The sequence below is a fragment of the Symphalangus syndactylus genome, chromosome 14 (genome assembly GCF_028878055.3).
Source record: "Symphalangus syndactylus isolate Jambi chromosome 14, NHGRI_mSymSyn1-v2.1_pri, whole genome shotgun sequence".
In the NCBI taxonomy this organism is placed as follows: Eukaryota; Metazoa; Chordata; class Mammalia; order Primates; family Hylobatidae; genus Symphalangus; species Symphalangus syndactylus.
In genome coordinates this window covers 75160208-75180597 of record NC_072436.2, presented here as the reverse complement: position 1 = coordinate 75180597, position 20390 = coordinate 75160208, and the positions used below count along the sequence as shown (strand labels likewise).

General features: G+C 39.4%; 1 protein-coding gene across 2 annotated transcripts in view; it reads left to right on the top strand.

The window, feature by feature from the left end:
• ACTR2 (actin related protein 2) overlaps positions 1-20390 on the top strand; it is a 47300-nt gene that overhangs the window by 21309 nt on the left and 5601 nt on the right. For both annotated transcript variants that reach the window (XM_055241143.2, XM_055241142.2), the window contains 6 exons: positions 555-770; positions 4758-4830; positions 8078-8214; positions 9897-10046; positions 15606-15751; positions 19482-19614. In XM_055241143.2, the coding sequence (XP_055097118.1) occupies positions 555-770; positions 4758-4830; positions 8078-8214; positions 9897-10046; positions 15606-15751; positions 19482-19614 (855 nt within the window). The remainder of the gene's footprint in view (positions 1-554; positions 771-4757; positions 4831-8077; positions 8215-9896; positions 10047-15605; positions 15752-19481; positions 19615-20390) is intronic.

Genomic DNA, 20390 nt, shown 5'->3' with positions numbered 1-20390 from the left:
AGGCATATGTAGATAGAAGTTTGTGCCATTTATAAGTTAGTTGGTGTATATATGCGTTATTATAGAGTAATAATCATTTTATTTTTTGCTTCTTTCATTATGCTTTATATTACTTACATTTATCATTTTGATATTTAGTGCAAAGAAATGTGCTGCATGCATTGAGCATTTTTCTACAAGTTTTTTCCCCCGATGTGCTATTTCACATATCACAGGCCTTATTTTTTGAACAATTGAGCAAAAGAAACAGATGAAACCTCATACAAAACCCTCCAAAATATGAAAATGTGGGGTTTATTTGTGCTATTGCTCTTCTTTTGGAAACATTTGTGTTAAAGGTAAGGTCAATTTATTGATTTAAACCACATTGTACGCAAAAATTTATTATCCATGATTAAACTTTCTAAGACATCGTTCTTGATAGAAAAGATTTTCTAACTTGTGGAATAAAAAGATTTATTTTGCAAGTGTCAGAAAGATTAAAATTAATTATTCCCAAGTTTTCTTAAATATTATGCAAAATTTTGATCTACAGCTTTGACATAATTTTCTAGGATCTTATGGTTGGTGATGAGGCAAGTGAATTACGATCAATGTTAGAAGTTAACTACCCTATGGAAAATGGCATAGTACGAAATTGGGATGACATGAAACACCTGTGGGACTACACATTTGGACCAGAGAAACTTAATATAGATACCAGAAATTGTAAAATCTTACTCACAGAACCTCCTATGAACCCAACCAAAAACAGAGAGAAGATTGTAGAGGTGAGTTTTTCTGCAGGATATGCACATGTATTTCTGTGATATTATGTTAAATCAAAAATTTTCTTTTTTCTTACTGTTGCTGTGGATAAAGAGAATAAAAATAATTGTTTTCCTTCAGATCTTATTAAGTATCTACTATGTGCTAGTCATTATTCTAAGTAGGAAAGTAGGATAGATCAGTAAACAAAAAATCCTACTGCCATGGAGTGTATATATTCTAACAGGGTAAAACAGACCAAAAAAATTAAGTTTTTAATTTAGTGAGTTAATTAAGTTAATTTTTTATGGAGGAGCCAGCAGAAGGAGATTTAAAAGGCTAATACAATAAGCAGTTACAGAGTTAATTAAATGGTTTGTTAGAAGGTGAGCGATCCAGTTGACCCATGAGCAATGCAGGGTTAGGGGCACCAACCCTCCCTACTCACGTGCAAAATTAACTACCCCCCGAAATACTTAACTTCTAATAGCCTACTGTTGACCAGAAGCCTTACCGACAACATGATATGTATTGTATACTATATTCTTAAAATAAAGTAAGCTAGAGGAAATGCTGTTAAGAAAATCATAAGGAAGAGAAAATACATTTACTATACCTTAAATGGATGTGGATCATCATAAAGATCTTCATCCTCATTGTCTTCACGCTGACAAAGAAGAGGAGGGGTTAGTCTGGCTGTCTTGGGTGGCAGAGACAGAAGAGGTGGAAGGGGAGGCAGGAAAGATTTATTGACAAAAATGGTGTATAAGTGGACCTGTGTGATTCAAACTTGTTGTTATTCAAGGGTCAGCTGTAGGTATTAAAGGCAAAATAAATCAGGTTAAGGGGGAGTGGGAGGTTGTAATTGTACATAGGTTGTGAGAAGGTGATGTTTAAACAGACAGGGTAAGTGAGTTAGCCAGGATATATAGGAGAATGGTATTCCAGATAAAGGGAGTAGCCAGTGTAAAGGTCTTAAGTTAGGAACAAGCCTGGCATATTAAAGAATAAGCAAGGAAGCCAGTGTGAGGGGAAAGCAACAGAAGATGAGGTCAAATAAGTAATATTGGTGTCTTGTAGGCTCTAATTAGGAATTGGGTGGCTGGACGTGGTGGCTCACACCTGTAATCCCAGCACTTTGGGAGGCCAGGGCGGGCGGATCACAAGGTTAAGAGTTCGAGACCAGCCTGACCAACATAGTGAAACCCCATCTCTACTAAAAATAGAAAAATTAGCTGGGCGTAGTGGCACGCGCCTGTAATCCCAGCTACTTGGGAGGCTGGGGCAGGAGAATCGCTTGAACCCGGGAGGCAGAGGTTGCAGTGAACCGAGATCACACCACTGCATTCCAGCCTGGGTGACAGGGCGAGACTCAGTCTCAAAAAAAAGGGGCGGGGGGGGGAATTGGGCTTTTACTGTGGGTGAAATATGGGGCTGTTACAGGAAAGGGAGATGCTCAGATTTAGATTTCTCTGTTGTGTTGTGAGTTTCCCACAAGGAGGCAAAGATAGAACAGTTGGGGACTTTTTCAGTCATTTAAGCAAAAGATAATGATGGTTAGGGTTGGAGTAATAGTAGTAGAGATAGTGAGAAATTACCAGATTACAGGTCTATTTTGAAGGTAGGGCCAAAGAATTTTCTAATGCATTTGATATGGGTAAGAGAGAGTGAGGAGTCAGAGATGACTCCAAAGGTTTTGGCTTGACTGGAAGATGGAGTTACCATTAACTGAGGTCGGGAGAACAACTGAGAAAAGTAGAGCAGGGTTTGAAGGGGAATGAGCAAGAGTTCAATTTTGGACATGTTAAGTTGGTAGGTCCCTATTAGACATCCAAGCAGAAATGTCAAAACAGGTAGTTATATATATAAGATCAAGTTCAAGAGAAAAGACTGGGCTGGAGATACAAACTTGAGAGTCATCCGGATATAAATAATATGGTTCAACAAAGAAGAGAGGGTGGACGGTGGTGAAAAGGCCAAGGACCAGAGAGATAGGAGGAGCCAGCAGAAGGAGATTGAAAACGCTAATGAGGCCGGGCTAGGTGGCTCCCAGCACTTTGGGAGGCCAAGGCGGGTGGATCACTTGAGACTAGGAATTCGAGACCAGCCTGGCCAACATGGCAAAACTCCATCTCTGCTAAAAACAGTAGAGTAGTAGTGGTGCATGCCTGTAATCCCAGCTACTCGGGAGGCTGAGGCAGGAGAATTGCTTGAACCCAGGAGGTGGAGGTTGCAGTGAGCTGAGATCACCCCACTGCACTCCAGCCTGAGCAACAGAGCGAGACTCTGTCTCAAAAAAAGAAAAAAAAGCTAATGAAATAATGAAATAAGCAGTTACAGAGGAAAGAGAGAGCAAGAGAGCTATGATCCTCATAGTTTAAATAAGTAATTTTTCAAGGTTCTTTTATTTTTGTATATATGAAGTAGAAAATAACTTCTGTAGCTTTCCAGTTACTATTTAATGTACATATTTTATGAATATGTTTAAATGTTGATGGAAATTTTTGAAAGGATTTAGAAGAAAATGTTGTTAGTATTTTTAAAGCCTGTATTAAAACTCAATTTTGTATTGTTTTGAAAATCTAAGATCATGGTTTTAAAGAATCCATATGATTTCTTACAGCTTATATTTTAATATTCTTATTTGTTTATGACTACAAATATGTCTATGACTGATAGTATCCTACCTTAATCTCATTAACATGCTTTCACATTGGTATGTGCATATATATGATCATTCTTCCATTTTCATCCCTGTGGAGGTGGAATAAAGGATGATGGAATAAAATACTATTCAGACTATCTAATTGCTTAATTGATGAGTATGTGTTTCAGAGTTGTAGAATTTAAATTCTGTGTAATTTTCATTGTGGTCAATTGTAAAATTTCTAAATATTTAGATATTCAGAGTGATAGGCAACCCTACCAGTCAAGGAGTGCTCAGTCTAGATCACCAAAAAAAATCATGCAGGATGTTCCCAGCTGACCTGGGCTACAGAGAATGAACATGTGTGTGACCAGTGAGGGCACAAAGGAAACAACTCCTCCTTCCAGGATAGTTCATTTGGAGGTTGTAATTACAGTCTTGATTCAAGTAGGGACTGGGCTCAGCAGCTAAGCCATTTCTGTATCTTCCAGCAATCAGGAATTAACCATTGATTTTTGTCTTTGCCATGCCATTTTACTGTTTTTTTTTTTCCTTCCTTCCTTCCTTCCTTCCTTCCTTCCTTCCTTCCTTCCTTCCTTCATTCATTCATTTTTAAGCTCCTCAGGGTAGACAGAGCTATACTCCTGGCCCAGATTGAGGGAGGGGCTATGAAGCTCTGTAAAGCAATTTCTATATTTTGTCTTTGAATTAAAAGATATTTCCTGTCCAGGCACGGTGGCTCACGCCTATAATCCCAGCACTTTGGGAGGCCAAGGCAGGCAGATCACGAGGTCAGGAGTTCGAGACCAGCCTGGCCAACATAGTGAAACCCTGTCTGTACTAAAAATACAAAAATTAGCCAGGCATGGTGGTGCATGCCTGTAGTCCCAGCTACTCGGGAGGCTGAGGCAGGAGAATCAGTTGAACCTGGGAGGTGGAGGTTGCAGTGAGCCAAGATTGCGCCTCTGCACTCCAGCTTGGGCAACAGAGTGAGACTTCATCTCAAAAAAAAAAAAAAAGAATTTCCCTTAAGGGACGTCAATTAAGAGAGTCTTGTTCAATACAGAGAGCTTTCTTTCACACTAATTAGTTATTAACTAATACACTAAGAAATCTTTGCTTTGTCACGCTTATGAAATGCTTGGGGACTTAGTATGTATCCAGAAATCTGTCTTCAGACTTGGAGCTCTGTGGCAGCAGAACTTTAATAAGAAACAAGAGAAGCTGATGAAAATGGAAGACTATTTCAGGTCCATTTGATTCTATTTTGGGCAATTAATTCACTCTGTGACCATGAAGAAAACATTTATTTATTATGTAATTTTCTAAATACCAGTTTTTTTCTTTCTCTCTGCATTTACAGGTAATGTTTGAAACTTACCAGTTTTCCGGTGTATATGTAGCCATCCAGGCAGTTCTGACTTTGTACGCTCAAGGTAGGTGAAGCTTAACTGTTAGAAAAATCACTTCATCAGACATTTATTATGTACGTTTTATGTCCGAGAATTTGGTTTCTCAGTAAGTTATAAGCCCCAGAAAACTACATTATTTATATACCACACTTTGAAATATTTTCACAGTTTTTAAAATTTGTGAAATAAGATTTTTTTTTTTTTTTTTTTTTTTTTGAGACGGAGTCTCGCTCTGTCACCCAGGCTGGAGTGCAGTGGCGCAATCTCGGCTCACTGCAAGCTCAGCCTCCCGGGTTCACACCATTCTCCTGCCTCAGCCTCTCCGAGTAGCTGGGACTACAGGCGCCCGCCACCACGCCCGGCTAATTTTTTGTATTTTTTTTAGTAGAGACGGGGTTTCACCGTGGTCTCGATCTCCTGACCTCGTGATCCGCCCGCCTCGGCCTCCCAAAGTGCTGGGATTACAAGCGTGAGCCACCGCGCCCGGCCCATAAGATTTTATATACGTTTTTATTTGCTAAATATGGATTTAAGGTTAAAAAAAAAGGCTGAAAGACTTATTTTTTAAAAAATAGGATGTTCTCTCTTTTAAGCTATTTTAATTTTTTTTTTTTGAGATAGATTTTTGCTTTTGTTGCCCAGGCTGGAGTGCAATAGTGCAATCTCGGCTTACCACAACCTCCACCTCCTGGGTTCAAGTGATTTTCCTGCCTCAGCCTCCCGAGTAGTTGGGATTACAGGCATGTGCCACCACACTCGGCTAATTTTGTATTTTTAGTAGAGACAGGGTTTCTCCATATTGGTCAGGCTGGTCTCAAACTCCTGACCTCAGGTAATCTGCCCGCCTCAGCCTCCTGAAGTGCTGGGATTACAGGCATGAGTCACCGTGCCTGGCATTGCTATTTTAATTTTTTATACATGGAATTTGTCCCCAGAATTGGCTTGAGTTAAAAAAAAATACGCAGAGATTTAAAAAGGTAGCATAAAATCATGCCTGTCAAATATATAGTAGATTAAAAAGGAGAAGGTAAACATTTGGGAGTGCATTTCTAACTTTTGAGGTGGGTTTAATGGAGGGGACTACTTATATGTTCTCTTGATATTGCCATTAGCAACTGCCTCCCTCTTTATTGGAAATAAAATATTGGCCATGTTGGGAGAGCTCTTTTTTTTTTTTTATGGCCTTATAAATTCAATGGGAACTTACTGAGAATGTCTGGGCCTGTCAGATACGTGCCAAGGAGTCTTTTAGGCACTTAAGGGGATAATCCAGTGGGAAAAGTGTGTGGCGCTGGAAAGGGGTCAAGTGTGTTTGGAGAAAGGCCAGTATGTAACCTGATGGAAGTGGTAGAAAATAAGGTGAGGTGGGTAGGGAGGGCTCTTTGGGAAATAAAATGTAAATTCTTGGCATTAGTCAGTGTTACTGGGAGTATTTTTGAATTGATGATGGTGTGAATTCCTCTTTTTTTTTTTTTTGTCTTTTTTGCAATGGAAAGCCTCTTCTTTTTAAGAGTACAACATTCAAGGGCTGTATATGAGTTTTATGAGGCTTATTGCATCAAGGAAGGACAAATTATATCAACTTAAAAAGGAGGTAGTTTTAGGCTGGGTGCGGTGGCTCACGCCTGTAATCCCAGCACTTTGGGAGGCCGAGGTGGGTGGATCACAAGGTCAGGAGATCGAGACTGTCCTGACTAACACGGTGAAACCCTGTCTCTACTAAAAAAAAAAAAATACAAAAAATTAGCTGGGCATGGTGGTGTGTGCCTGTAATCCCAGCTACTTGGGAGGCTGAGGCTGGAGAATCACTTGAACCCGGGAAGCAGAGGTTGCAGTGAGCCGAGATTGTGCCATTGCACTCCAGCCTGGGCGACAGAGTGAGACTCTGTCTCAAAAAAATATAAATAAAAATATAAAAAAAGTTTTTTTGACCAGGTATGGTGGCTCATGGCTGTAATCCCAGCACTTTGAGAAGCCAAGGCGGTCAAATGGCTGTATCTCCAGTGTTTGAGACCAGCCTGGGCAACATAGTGAGATCCCTATCTCTATAAAAAATAAAATTAGCTGGGTGTGGTTTCACACACCTATAGTCCCAGAGGCTGAGGTGAGATGATCACGAGCCCAGGAGGTTGAGGAAACATGGGGAACAAAGAAGCTTCTTTGCTGTTCTTTTATTACGAGGTTTAACTGACATTGCCTTTTATTATAAGGTTTCCAGTGAATAATCAAAGTGATGCTTTGGTTAGCCACGTTTAATTTTTCTTAGATTTCTAGCTGTCTGGTATCAATAGGCATTTTTCCAGAGCACACAGTATATGTTATTTGTAGTATATTCAAAACTATCTAAGTTGAAAAAAATAAAGAATTGTACAGAGCTTTAAGAACATGTTTTGCGGCCGGGCGCGGTGGCTCAGGCCTGTAATCCCAGCACTTTGGGAGGCCGAGGCGGGCGGATCACGAGGTCAGGAGATCGAGACCATCCTGGCTAACACGGTGAAACCCCGTCTCTACTAAAAAAAATACAAAAAATTAGCCGGACGTGTTGGCGGGCGCCTGTAGTCCCAGCTACTCGGGAGGCTGAGGCAGGAGAATGGCGTGAACCCGGGAGGCGGAGCTTGCAGTGAGACGAGATCGTGCCACTGCACTCCAGCCTGGGGGACAGAGCAAGACTCTGTCTCAAAAAAAAAAAAAAAAGAACATGTTCTGCTCGGTGTGGTGGCTCATGCCTGTAACCCCAACAGTTTGAGAGGCCAAGGCAGACAGATCACTTGAGGCCAGGAGTTCGAGACCAGCTTGGGCAACATGGCGAAACCCTGTCTCTACAAAAAAATTACAAAAATTAGCCAGGCATGGTGGTGCATGCCTGTAGTCCCAGCTACTCAGGAGGCTAAGGTGGGAGGTATGACTTGAACACAGGAAATGAAGGTTGCAGTGAGCCTAGATTGAGCCACTGTACTCCTCCAGCCTGGGTGACAGAGCCAGACCCTGTCTCAAAAAAAAAAGAAAAAAAAAAAGTCCTGTTTTTCAGTCCTCAGTCTCAGGGTCTGTTTCTTCTCATCTCCTTGGGCAGCACATAATAGTAGACTAAAAGTCTTAAAAGAGAACACTCGCTTTAATACTTATGCATTGGAAACAAACTGCAAAATAAGTAATAAATTCCGGCTTCTAGTTGGTTGCGTTTCTATTTTGGCTTCCCTACTGTATTTGGAACTTGCTGGCTTTGGTTTTTCTGATTTGGCTTTTTATTTAAATCCCCCTGGCTTTTATGCAGGTTTATTGACTGGTGTAGTGGTAGACTCTGGAGATGGTGTGACTCACATTTGCCCAGTATATGAAGGCTTTTCTCTCCCTCATCTTACCAGGAGACTGGATATTGCTGGGAGGGATATAACTAGATATCTTATCAAGGTAAGTGAAAGGAAAATATCATGGAAATTAAATTTTGTAATTTGTTTACCACCCTAACACAGAATTGAATCTGTCGTTTTAGGATTCCAGCAAATCTGTACCACTAGAGAAATTACCCAGTTACCTCCCTTATTTATATAAAAATTCATGTAAGATTTATACACATGAAGAAAAAAAGAAAAAGATACATTAAAAGCAAGAAAAAAAGATGTACACACATGATCTCTGTATACTAATGAGAGTACATTATATCATTACATAATTATATTTGTCATTCCTGAGGAATGAGTAGACAGATATTTCAAGGATAGAAGAGACCCCTAACTTGAAACTTTCTTGGACAGCTCAGGCAGCCTTTTCTGCCATAAATCCTTTCTTTGAGCAGGTGTGTTTTAAGCCATAATCTTGGTTGGGTTGCCTGCTCTTGTCCTTTCCTACAAAATACAGTGATAGCAAATTAATGATAATTTGAGAAAAACAGCCCAAATATGCCAGACTTTAATATTTAGCAGTTTTCATGGAGTAGATCCAGTTTTTAATATTTACTATTTTAGTTCACTTCTGAATATAACTAGTTATAATTTTCTTTAAAACATTACTGGAGAAAGTACATAAGGTGTCTACTTGCTAACATATATCATTTTTAATGTTAAAATAAAATTTAGAAAATTGTTTATACCGGAATTCTATAATCAGTCTATCCTCTCCAGGACAGTGGTTCTCACCAGGGGACAGTGCTGTCCTCTGGGGGATATTAGCAATTTCTGGACACATTTTTGGTTGTCTGAGCTGGGCAGGAATGCTACTGAACATTCTATAGTGAGTAGGGCTGGCTGCACAACAAACAATGTATAGTCTGTCAGTGGTGCTGCTGTTAAGAAACCCTGTCTCTGCATTAAATTGGGTTGCACTGTCTTTACCTTGACATTGGGTTCCTTCAGTCTCATTTAAAGTAATCCTCCTCATGAGGGGAGATTAAATTAATGAGAATTATAATACTCTCATTTTAGGCCAAAATTCAAAGCGTAACCAACAGAATTTCTGGGGTTGTCTTTAGAACACAGACTCAAATATTAGAGGATTTTTTTTTTATTTGTAAAGTCTAGTAATTTTTTTTGTCTCAGTGGGTTTTTAAAAAAATAGTATTTTCTAGCATTTAAGAAATATAACAATGGAGATTATGCCTTTGAGTATCCGAATAATTCCCTTATCATTCGTTAAACAAATGCTATTGTCCTTCTAATATGTGCCAGACACAGTACTAGAAGCTAAAGATAAAACTTTTAAAGACTTGGGGGCATTTCATAAATATGGCATTAATTGTGTGAGCAAACTGCAGGCTACAGGAGTCCAGTACTAAAATAATATTTATTCATTAATATACTTTTGTTTATCAAAACTATCAAAACATTAGTACTCATGCAGTGCTTTTCAAAAACTGACTTTTCTAGTCATTTTACTGACTTATTTATGAATTGTTAATTATTTTACCCTCTCTGAAACTGAAATATAAATCCTTTTATGGCGGGTAAAATCCTACTTCTGAAATAGTAGGAGCTGAGGATCCACTGCCCATTCTGTTTGTTATTGATGTGACATATTTAATGAGCATTATTAATAGCTTTTGCAGAGTAGAACTCATTCAGATGTATTATGAACTTACTGCTATTGTTTTGTACCAGCTACTTCTGTTGCGAGGATACGCCTTCAACCACTCTGCTGATTTTGAAACGGTTCGCATGATTAAAGAAAAACTGTGTTACGTGGGATATAATATTGAGCAAGAGCAGAAACTGGCCTTGGAAACCACAGTATTAGTTGAATCTTACACAGTAAGTGTTTCCAGTGTATAATATATATGTGTTTTAAAGTGGACAGCCATGATTATTGGTGTCAGCTTAAGGAGGTTTTCTTAGAATCAGTATTTTTGTCTTGGGTTGTTGTAATATGTATATGTGTGACTTTTAATGTCTCTTTCTACATTAAGATTCTATTTAATTATTTTAGGGCACCATATAATGCAAATTAAGGCAAGAATCATAAATTACTCTCTATACTAGGATATAAATAGATGCGAGATGTTATTTTGAGATTCTAGTATTTGGCATAGCATTTCTCAACATATGTTTTACAGAACTTTATTTCCCTGAGATGTTAATAAGCATTTCACAAAAATTAAAAAGGATTACATTGTCACATAAGTTTGGGAAAGAGTTGATTTCACTTCACTGTAGAACTCAGAGCCTTTGGTTTGCTAATATATGCACAATTAATATAGTATGCGTGTTTCTCAGACTCATATTCTAGGGCTTTTCAGAATTTCATGGGATTAGTGGTCTAAGAAACATACTTTGGAAATAGTCATTCTAGAGCATTGCTTTACTAATTCAGTAGGTGGCAGCCTTTCCTGACTTAATATTTTTTAATGAGGTATTAAATGTTAACTTGAAAATTGTAACTAATGAAATTTAGGACCTGGTTATAGTTTATAACACCAGAGGAGTTGATCCTACTTGAATTTTTAGTGAATTACCATCTTAAGCCTATTAAATTCATCTGAGTATAAAGTACCTCCAGGTCTCATCTTTGATCTAGTTATTACTAAAATGAAACAGTAATAGGCAATAAAGGCAAGTATTTTAAAACCATATGATTCATACTAGCTCTACATATTCACAAATATGTGCAAAATAGTCATTTTTAAAGTAATTATAAAAAATTTGTTGTTGGCCGGGCGCGGTGGCTCACACCTGTAATCCCAGCACTTTGGGAGATCGAGGTGGGCGGATCACCTGAGGTCAGCAGTTGGAGACCAGCCTGGCCAACATGGTGAAACCCCGTCTTTACTAAAAATACAAAAAATTAGCCAGGCAAGGTGGTGGGCACCTGTAGTCCCAGCTACTCAGGAGGCTGAGGCAGGAGAATTGCTTCAACCCAGGAAGCGGAGGTTGCAGTGAGCTGAGATCATGCCACTGCACTCCAGCCTGGGTGACAGAGCAAGACGCCATGTCGGGAAAAAAAAAAAAAAAAGAGTTGTTAAGATAGTGATCCAAATATTCAGTAAACCCATTTAAAAATTTTTTTAATTTATTTTTTATTATACTTTAAGTTCTGGGATACATGTGCAGAAAATGCAGATTTGTTACATAGGTATACATGTGCCATGGTGGTTTGCTGCACCCATCAACCTGTCATCTGCATTAGATATTTCTCCTAATGCTATACCTCCCTCCCCTTGCCGCCCCCCACCCGACAGGCCCCATGTGTGATGTTCCGCTCCCTGTGCCCGTATGTTCTCACTGTCAGCTCCCACTTATGAGTGAGAACATTTGGTGTTTGGTTTTCTGTTCCTGTGTTAATTTGCTGAGAATGATGGTTTCTAGCTTCACCCATGTCCCTGTAAAGGACATGAACTCATTGATTTTTTTTATGGCTGCATAGTATTCCATGGTGTATATGTGCCACATTTTCTTTATCCAGTCTAACATTGATGGGCATTTGGGTTGGTTCCAAGTCTTTGCTATTGTGAATAGTGCTGCAATAAACATACGTGTGCATGTGTCTTTATAGTAGCATGATTTATAATCCTTTGGGTATATACCCAGTAATGGGATCGCTGGGTCAAATGGTATTTCTAGTTCTAGATCCTTGAGGAATCACCACATTGTTTTCCACAATGGTTGAACTAATTTACTCCCACCAACAGTGTAAAAGCGTTCCTGTTTCTCCATATCCTCTCCAGCATCTGTTGTTTCCTGTCTTTTTAAGGATCGCCATTCTTACTGGCATGAGATTTTGTGGTTTTGATTTGTATTTCTCTAATGACCAGCAATGATGAGCTTTTTTTCATGTTTATTGGCCGCATAAATGTCTTCTTTTGAAAAGTGTCTGTTCATATCCTTTGCCCACTTTTTGATGGGGTTATTTGTCTTTTTCTTGTAAATTTGTTTAAGTTCCTTATAGATTCTGGATATTAAGCCTTTGTCAGATGGATAGATTGCAAAAAATTTTTCCCATTCTGTAGGTTGTCTGTTCACTCTGATGATAGTTTCTTTTGCTGTGCAAGAAGCTCTTTAGTTTAATTAGATCCCATTTGTCAATTTTGGCTTTTGTTGCAATTGCTTTTGGTGTTTTAGTCATGAAGTCTTTGCCCGTGCCTATGTCCTGAATGTTATTGGCTAGGTTTTCTTCTAGGAGTAAACCCATTTTGTAACTTAATCATCTCCAGATTTGCTCTGGAGATTCCTTCCTGAAGTCTTCTTGACAGTTTCTCTAGTTGTCAAATTTTCCATCTACCTGATGATTTTGGAGGAAAGTGGCTGGCACAGGGCAAAAGATAAGCAAACTAGAAATGTAAAACATGTTTTATTTCTTTCTTCTCTCTTTTTCTCAAAGAATTTGAGGTAGGCTACAAAAATATATACAAATAGGCTGGGTGTAGTGGCTCACACATGTAATCCCAGCACTTTGGGAGGCTGAGATAGGAGGATCACTTGAGGCCAGGAGTTCATGGCCAGCCTGGGCAATATAACGAGACCCTGTCTCTACAAAAAAATACAAAGATTTGCCAGGCGTAGTGGCACGTGCCTGTAGTCCTAGCTAGTTGAGAGGCTGAGGTGGGAAGATTGCTTGAGCCCAGGAGTTCAAGGCTCAAGTTTTGAGGCAGGGAGCTAGGATTTCACCACTGCATTCCAGCCTGGGTGAAGGAGCGAGACCCTGTCTCAAAAATAAAACAAAATCCATATATATATATATATATTTGATATATATATACACACACACACATATACACAAGTATAAAGTAACAAGCTGATGAATAAGTGAAGAGGGACATGGGTGGACAAAATACAGAACAGGATAAGATTTGGTGCAAAGAAATGGGATGCCTACAGTTTAACAGTTCATTAAGGTGGTCAGAAAACTTAAACTTGATCCCATGCTGGCCAGCAGCCAGAACATGGAGAGAAGCCACACTATCAGTCTTCAAGTGCTTAAGGAAGGAGGTTTTGCTAATAAGATCTGCTGTGTGAAGTTTTTCCAGGTATTTTGGGTGATTTCATGTGAACCCACCTGAAGGTGGAGGTGGTTTTTTTAAGGGTATAAGTTTTGGTAACCTTTTTTTTTTTTTCTTTCTCTTTTGAGACAGGGTTTCCTCACTCTGTTGCTCAGGCTGCAGTGCAGTGGCATGATCTCGGCTCACTTCAGTCTCAATCTCCCAGGGTTAGGTGATCCTCCCACCTCAGCCTCCTAGGTAGCTGGGACCAAAGCTGGAATCTAAACAATCATTGTAACTGGCCAGGTGCGGTGGCTCTTCCCCGTAATCCCAGCACTTTGGGAGGCCAAGATGGGAGGATCATTTGAGCCCAGGAGTTCAAGACCAGCCTGAGTAACAAAGCAAGACCCCATCTCTACAAAAAATAAAATTAGCCAGACATAGTAGTGTGCATCTGTAGTGCCAGCTACTTGAGAGGCTGGGGTGGGAGAATCACTTGAATCTGGGAGATTGAGGCTGCAGTGAGCCATGATCACACTACTGCCCTCTAGCCTGGACAACAGAGCAAGACCCTATCTCAAAAAATATATATATGTATTGTAGGGCCAGGCATGGTGGCTCATGCCTGTAATCCCAGCACTTTTGGGAGGCCAAACCGGGCAGATCACTTGAGGCCAGGAGCTCAAGACTAGCCCGGCCAACATGCAGAAACTGTCTACTAAAAATACAAAAATTAGCCAGGCGTGGTGGCACATGCCTGTAATCTCAGCTACTTGGGTGGCTGAGGTATGAGAATCATTTGAACCCAGTAGGCAGAGGTTGCACTGAGCCAAGATCAAGCCACTACACTCCAGCCTGGGCAACAGAGTGAGACTCTGTCTCAAAAAAAAATTATAAATGTACTGTTAGACTTGTTAATGTAAAATTAATTCTGGTATCTCGTATGGAAATGTGTCAAATGCCAGCGTACATGGGCGTGCTTATTACTTAAGACAATCCAGTGAAGTGTTAGAGGAAGTTTCTACTTAACACTTCTCATTTAATTAAATATGAACACGATGTGTGACTGACAAGATTTTTTTGTGCAAAGTCGTAGTATGATACCTGATTTGTTTAAATCTTATTTGCTTAAATTGAAATTATATTTATCAGTTATTTAAAATGTATTAGGACCTAGTAGGATACAACAGACTTGCCTAATAAAAAATAGTCTAGATCAGTGTTCTGTAAACTTCTTTGATCATAAAACATTTTTTGGATTAAATGATTTGATAGAAGTGGCATACGTTATAAAGTATTTTGATGGCAAAATAATAGTTTCACAGAGTAATTATTTGATGAAATAAAATTATTTAAAATGTTTAAAGTGGCTGGGTGCAGTGGTTCATGCTTGTAATCCCAACACTTTGGGAGGTCGAGGCGGGCAGATCACCTGAGGCCAGGAGTTCAAGACCAGCCTGGCCAACATGGTGAAACCCCGTCTTTACTAAAAATACAAAAATATGCTGGCATGGTGGCACGTGCCTATAATCCCAGCTACTCAGGAGGCTGAGGCAGGAGAATTGCTTGAACCTAGGAGACAGAGGTTGCAGTGAGCCGAGATCGTGCCATTGCACTCCAGCCTCGGCGACAAGAGCGAAACTCCGTCTCAATCAATCAGTCAATCAATGTTTAACATGTCTATTCTACATAGCAGAAATATCCATAAAATCACAAATATGTTAAAATTATAAAACTGTAGTAACACATACCAGCAATAATCAAAATACAATGGTTGGTCAGTGATGCTTGTTTCTGCTTTGCTGCAAACGTCATGCACTCATGCATCAGTGATTTCTCCAAGAAATTCCTGATATTTGGGGGCGTGGCATACCTTTTTTTTTTTTTTTTTTTTTTTTTGAGACGGAGTCTTGCTCTGTCGCCCAGGCTGGAGTGCAGCGGCGTGATCTTGGCTCACTGCAAGCTCCGCCTCGGTTCACGCCATTCTCCTGCCTCAGCCTCCCGAGTAGCTGGGACTATAGGTGCCCACCACCACGCCTGGCTAATTTTTTGTATTTTTAGTAGAGACGGGATTTCATCGTGTCAGCCAGGATGGTCTCGATCTCCTGACCTTGTGATCCGCCGAACTCGGCCTCCCAAAGTGCTGGGATTACAGGCATGAGCCACCGTGCCAGACCTGGCATACCATTTTTAAAAGCAAAACAGAATGTGATGATAAGAACAGTTACCCAAATCTATTTAATTTACCTTTTTTTCCCCAAAATATATTTTAGGAAAAATTGTTGTTGGTAATGATTTTGGTTAGAGAACAGATGTATTTATAAGTACTAGTGTTCCGGAGAACACTGGGAAATTTTAATCTTTTGCTGATTAGTACCTGATTATTCTTGGTTTCTAGCTCCCAGATGGACGTATCATCAAAGTTGGGGGAGAGAGATTTGAAGCACCAGAAGCTTTATTTCAGCCTCACTTGATCAATGTTGAAGGAGTTGGTGTTGCTGAATTGCTTTTTAACACAATTCAGGCGGCTGACATTGATACCAGGTACATTAGAAATGGTGATTTCAAAGTTATTTATCAGAAAAATAATAAAAAAAGTTTTAAAATTATTTATCAGAAATAGATGGAATTAAATAGAATGACTAAGTTGTTTATAAACTTACTTGTAATTCAGACGTACAGAAAAGTTGCAAGAAAAATGCAGAAAACTTATCTATATCCTTTATCTAGATTTACCATTTTACTAATTCTGATGTTCTTCATGTTTGCTTTTTCATTCTGTTTTTTCTGAACCGTTTGAGGGTAGATTAAATGCATCAATTCTTTACTAGTTGGTGTTTCCTAAGGATAAAGATACTCTCTTACATAGTCATGCTGATTTCAGATCCTTTGGAGATACACCCAGTAGTGGAATTGCTGGATCATGTGGTAGTTCTATTTTTAACTTTCTGAGGAACCTCCATACTGTTTTCTGTAATAGCTGTACTAATTCACACTCCCACCAGCAGTGTACAAGGGTTTCCTTTTCTCCACATCTTCGCCAGTATTTGTTACCTTTCCTCTTTTTGATAATAGCCATTCTAACAGATGTGAGGTGATACCTCATTGTGGTTTAATTTGCATTTATTTCCCTGATGATTAGGGATGCTTAGCATTTTTTCCATTTGTATGTCAAAGGACTATGAAATGTCTGTTCAGGTCCTTTGCCCATTTATTAATTGGGTTATTTGCTTTCTTGGTATTGAGTCATTTGAGATTTGAGTTCCTTATATATTTTGGATATTAACCGCTTATCAGATGTCTGGTTTGCAAATATGTTCTCACATTCTATAGGTTGTATCTTCACTTTGTTGATTATTCCTTTGCTGTGCAGAAACTTCTTTTGTTGTTGTTGTTTGTTTTTTGTTTTTTGAGACGGAATGTCACTCTCTCACCCAGGCTGAAGTGCAGTGGCGCAATCTTGGCTCACTGCAACCTCTGCCTCCCGTTTTCAAGCGATTCTCCTGCCTCAGCCTCCCAAGTAGCTGGGATTACAGGCATGTACCACCGTGCCCAGATTTTTTTTTTTTTTTTTTTTGTATTTTTTAGTAGAGATGGGGTTTTGCCATACTGACCAGGCTGGTCTCGAACTCCTGGCCTCAAGTGATCCACCCCCTTCTCAGCCTACCAAAGTGCTGAGAGAAACTTCTTAGTTTGATGTAAATGCATGTATTTTTGTTAGATATTGCCAAATTTCCCTCTGGCAATTGTATCATTTATCCTTTTCCACCAATCTGATGAGTGAGAAATTATTTCAGTGTAATTTTACTTTTTATTTCTCTCATTAAGAGTGAAGTCAAGCCAGGGGTAGTGGCTTCTGGCTGTAATCGCAGCACTTTGGAAGGCTGAGGCAGGAGGTTTGCTTAAGCCTAGGAGTTTAAGACCAGCTGGGGCAACATATGGAGATCCTGTCTTTACATAAATTTTTTTCAAAAAGATTAGCCAGGTGTGGTGGTGTACTCCTGTAGTCCTAGCTACTCAGAAGGCTGAAGTGGAAGGATAGCTTGAGCCTGAGAGGTAGAGGCTGCAGTGAGCCGTGATTGTGCCACTGCACTCCAGTCTGGGTGACAGAGTGAGACCCTGTCTCTCCCCACTGCCACAAAAAAAAAAGTTACCAAAAAAAAAAAATATATATATATATCTAAAAACATATTTTTATATGTTTAAGGAACTTGTTTGAGATAGAGTCTCGCTCTGTCGCCAGGCTGGAGTGCAGTGGTGCAATCTCGACTCACTGCAACCTGGGTGGAGCGATTCTCCTGCCTCAGCCTCCCAAGTAGCTGGAATTACAGACATGAGCCACCACGCCCGGCCTTAAGGGACATTTTTAACTTTTTTTTTTTTTTTTTTTTTTTTTGCAAATTGTTCCTGGCTTTTTGTCTGTAGATTTTGGAGTTTTTGGTGTTTTTTTCTGTTTCGTTTTGTTTTTTGTTTTGTTTTTGTTTTGTTTTTTTTCCAGTTTTGAAAAGTTTTCTTTTAGCTTTCCGATGTCTTTCACAGATACTTTCTCTGTTTGCCATTTGTCTATTGCTCTTAGTGTTTTGGCCATGCAAAAGTTTGTTTTTATTTAGTCATATAAAAAGATTTATAGTCTTATTACATCTAGAGCTTGAGTCATAGTTAGAAATCCCTTCTCTACACTCAGGTTATAGAGGAATTCACCCAGAAGCATTTTGTACAGCAAGCATTTATTTGTGTAACCCTGAGTTAAATAGCCACCTAATTAATTTTGATGGGATGGCTTTGGAGCCAGGATAGTAATAGAAATTAATAAAAATAGCAATTGACTCATAACAAGCTATAAACCTGGTGGAAGATGATCAGAAATCTAATCTAGCCTTCATAATTATGGTAAATTCTCATGATAGGGATTAGAGAGATGATTTTGTTCTTTGATTTGATGTTCATTCACAGCAAAATTGCATTTAAAAGTTCATGCCAGCTGGGCGCAGTGGCTCATGCCTGTAATCCCAGCACTTTGGGAGGCCGAGGCCGGCGAATCACGAGGCCGGCGAATCACGAGGTCAGGAGTTCGAGACTAGCCTGGCCAACATGGTGAAACCCCGTCTCTACTAAAAATATAAAAAATTAGCTGGGTGTGGTGGTGGGCGCCTGTAATCCCAGCTACTCGGGAGGCTGAGGCAGGAGAATGGCATGAACCTGGGAGGTGAAGGTTACAGTGAGCCGAGATGGCGCCACTGCTCTCTAGCCCCGGCGACAGAGTGAGACTCTGTTTTAAAAAAAAAAAAAAAAAAAAAAAAGAAGTACATGCCTGTTGCTGATTAGAGCTTTGACGTACCTAAAGCGCAGAGTCAGATTCAGTACCTTCTCCACAGAGTTTGCATTGCAAAGTGGAACAACTCAAATTTTGTTTTGTGTGTTCTGCATGTTGAAAATGTACATGTAAATGCTTATGAGGACTTATCACATTAATCTGTATTTCAACTGCTTAGTTTATGTGACATTCACTGGGCTTGCTTTGGCAATTAAATACAAAAGCAATGCTTTGTTAGAGTTGCAGTAGCTTTAGCCATTGAGAACCTGGAAGCCAGGTTGAATAAGGCCAAAATGGGTGCAAATCAGTTCCCAAACTTTACTGTGAGAATTATTCCTCACACCCTCACTCAGATTCTGTTACTTTTACTACATATGCAGTCTTTTTAGATTGGATTATCTGATATCATAGATATCAGAATAGAGGGTACTGCTATCAGTAGATAGCAGGGTACTGTATCAGAAAAGAGGGTACTGCTATAAGAAGCATACACATCAGTCTAGCCAAAAATAACAGCAGACAGCCTCTAAGCAAAGGAACAAAAAAGAGAAAACTACAAAAGATAAATGAAAAATTAAAAAGCAGGAATTCTGGATTAAAGTAGAATAGGGCTAATTATAGTAAACAACCACATCTTAGTGGCTGTAGGGAAGCATGTGATAAAATAGTTTGTAATGTAAATCTTGGTCATTATTAGAAGTCTCAGTTACATTCACAAAAAAGTGTATTATATACTTTTAGAAGTACTTTATTTTCATCAAAATTGTAAAAAGATTTTATATGTAAAGAGGGGTCGTTACTTCACAGTAGTAATAACAGCAAATATTCAGCCCTGTGATTTACATGTGGAATTTTATTTAATTCTCCCAGCAACCCCGAGGCTGACATAAGTAACAGTAACCCTGAGGTACCATTTTCCTAACCTAAAACTCCAAATGAATAACCATTGTGCCTTTCTAGATCTGAATTCTACAAACACATTGTGCTTTCTGGAGGGTCTACTATGTATCCTGGCCTGCCATCACGGTTGGAACGAGAACTTAAACAGCTTTACTTAGAACGAGTTTTGAAGGGTGATGTGGAAAAACTTTCTGTAAGTATTAGCAAATCAGCTATTACTAACATTCTTTTAAAAGGCTATACAGTAGTTTGTGAATCTTGACAACCACCAGAGGGAGCAAGACGTCTTCCAAAACAAATTCCTGCTGCAGTCAAATACATCCTGGAAATGATAGGAAGAAGGAAATAGTTCAAGATAAGCTCTGGTCACCTCTATAGAGTCGATGGATGGAGGCAGTGAGGTCAGGGCCAAAAGTTCTGGTTCATCTGTAACAACCAGCACGGACTCTGAGGCACCTGTATATGCATGAGAAGAACCTGCTGTACTATAGGGAAATAAATGCCCCACTTGAGTTTTGTTCTTTTTTTAAACTTATTTTTTGGATATGCAGTCAGCCTTCAGTGCTTCTCTTGGGCTGTCTCATATTTCTGACTTTATTTGTTGCATATGTTGTCTTCTCAGTCAGATTGAAAAACATCATGCCTCAAATTTTTTTGCATCCCGGTAACTGTCATAGCTCTTGAAACAGACTTTGATTGGTAATTGTTGGTATGTACAGTAGAAAGAAATTTTAAACTAGTAATAGTTGATGTTTCTTTTTTTTTTTTTTTTTTTTGAGACGGAGCCTTGCCCTGTCACCCAGGCTGGAGTGCAGTGGCACACGATCTCGGCTCACTGCAAGCTCCACTTCCCAGGTTCACGCCATCTTCCTGCCTCAGCCTTCCGAGTAGCTGGGACTACAGGCACGCCCGCCACCAGGCCGGCTAATTTTTTGTATTTTTAGTAGAGACGGGGTTTCACCGTGTTAG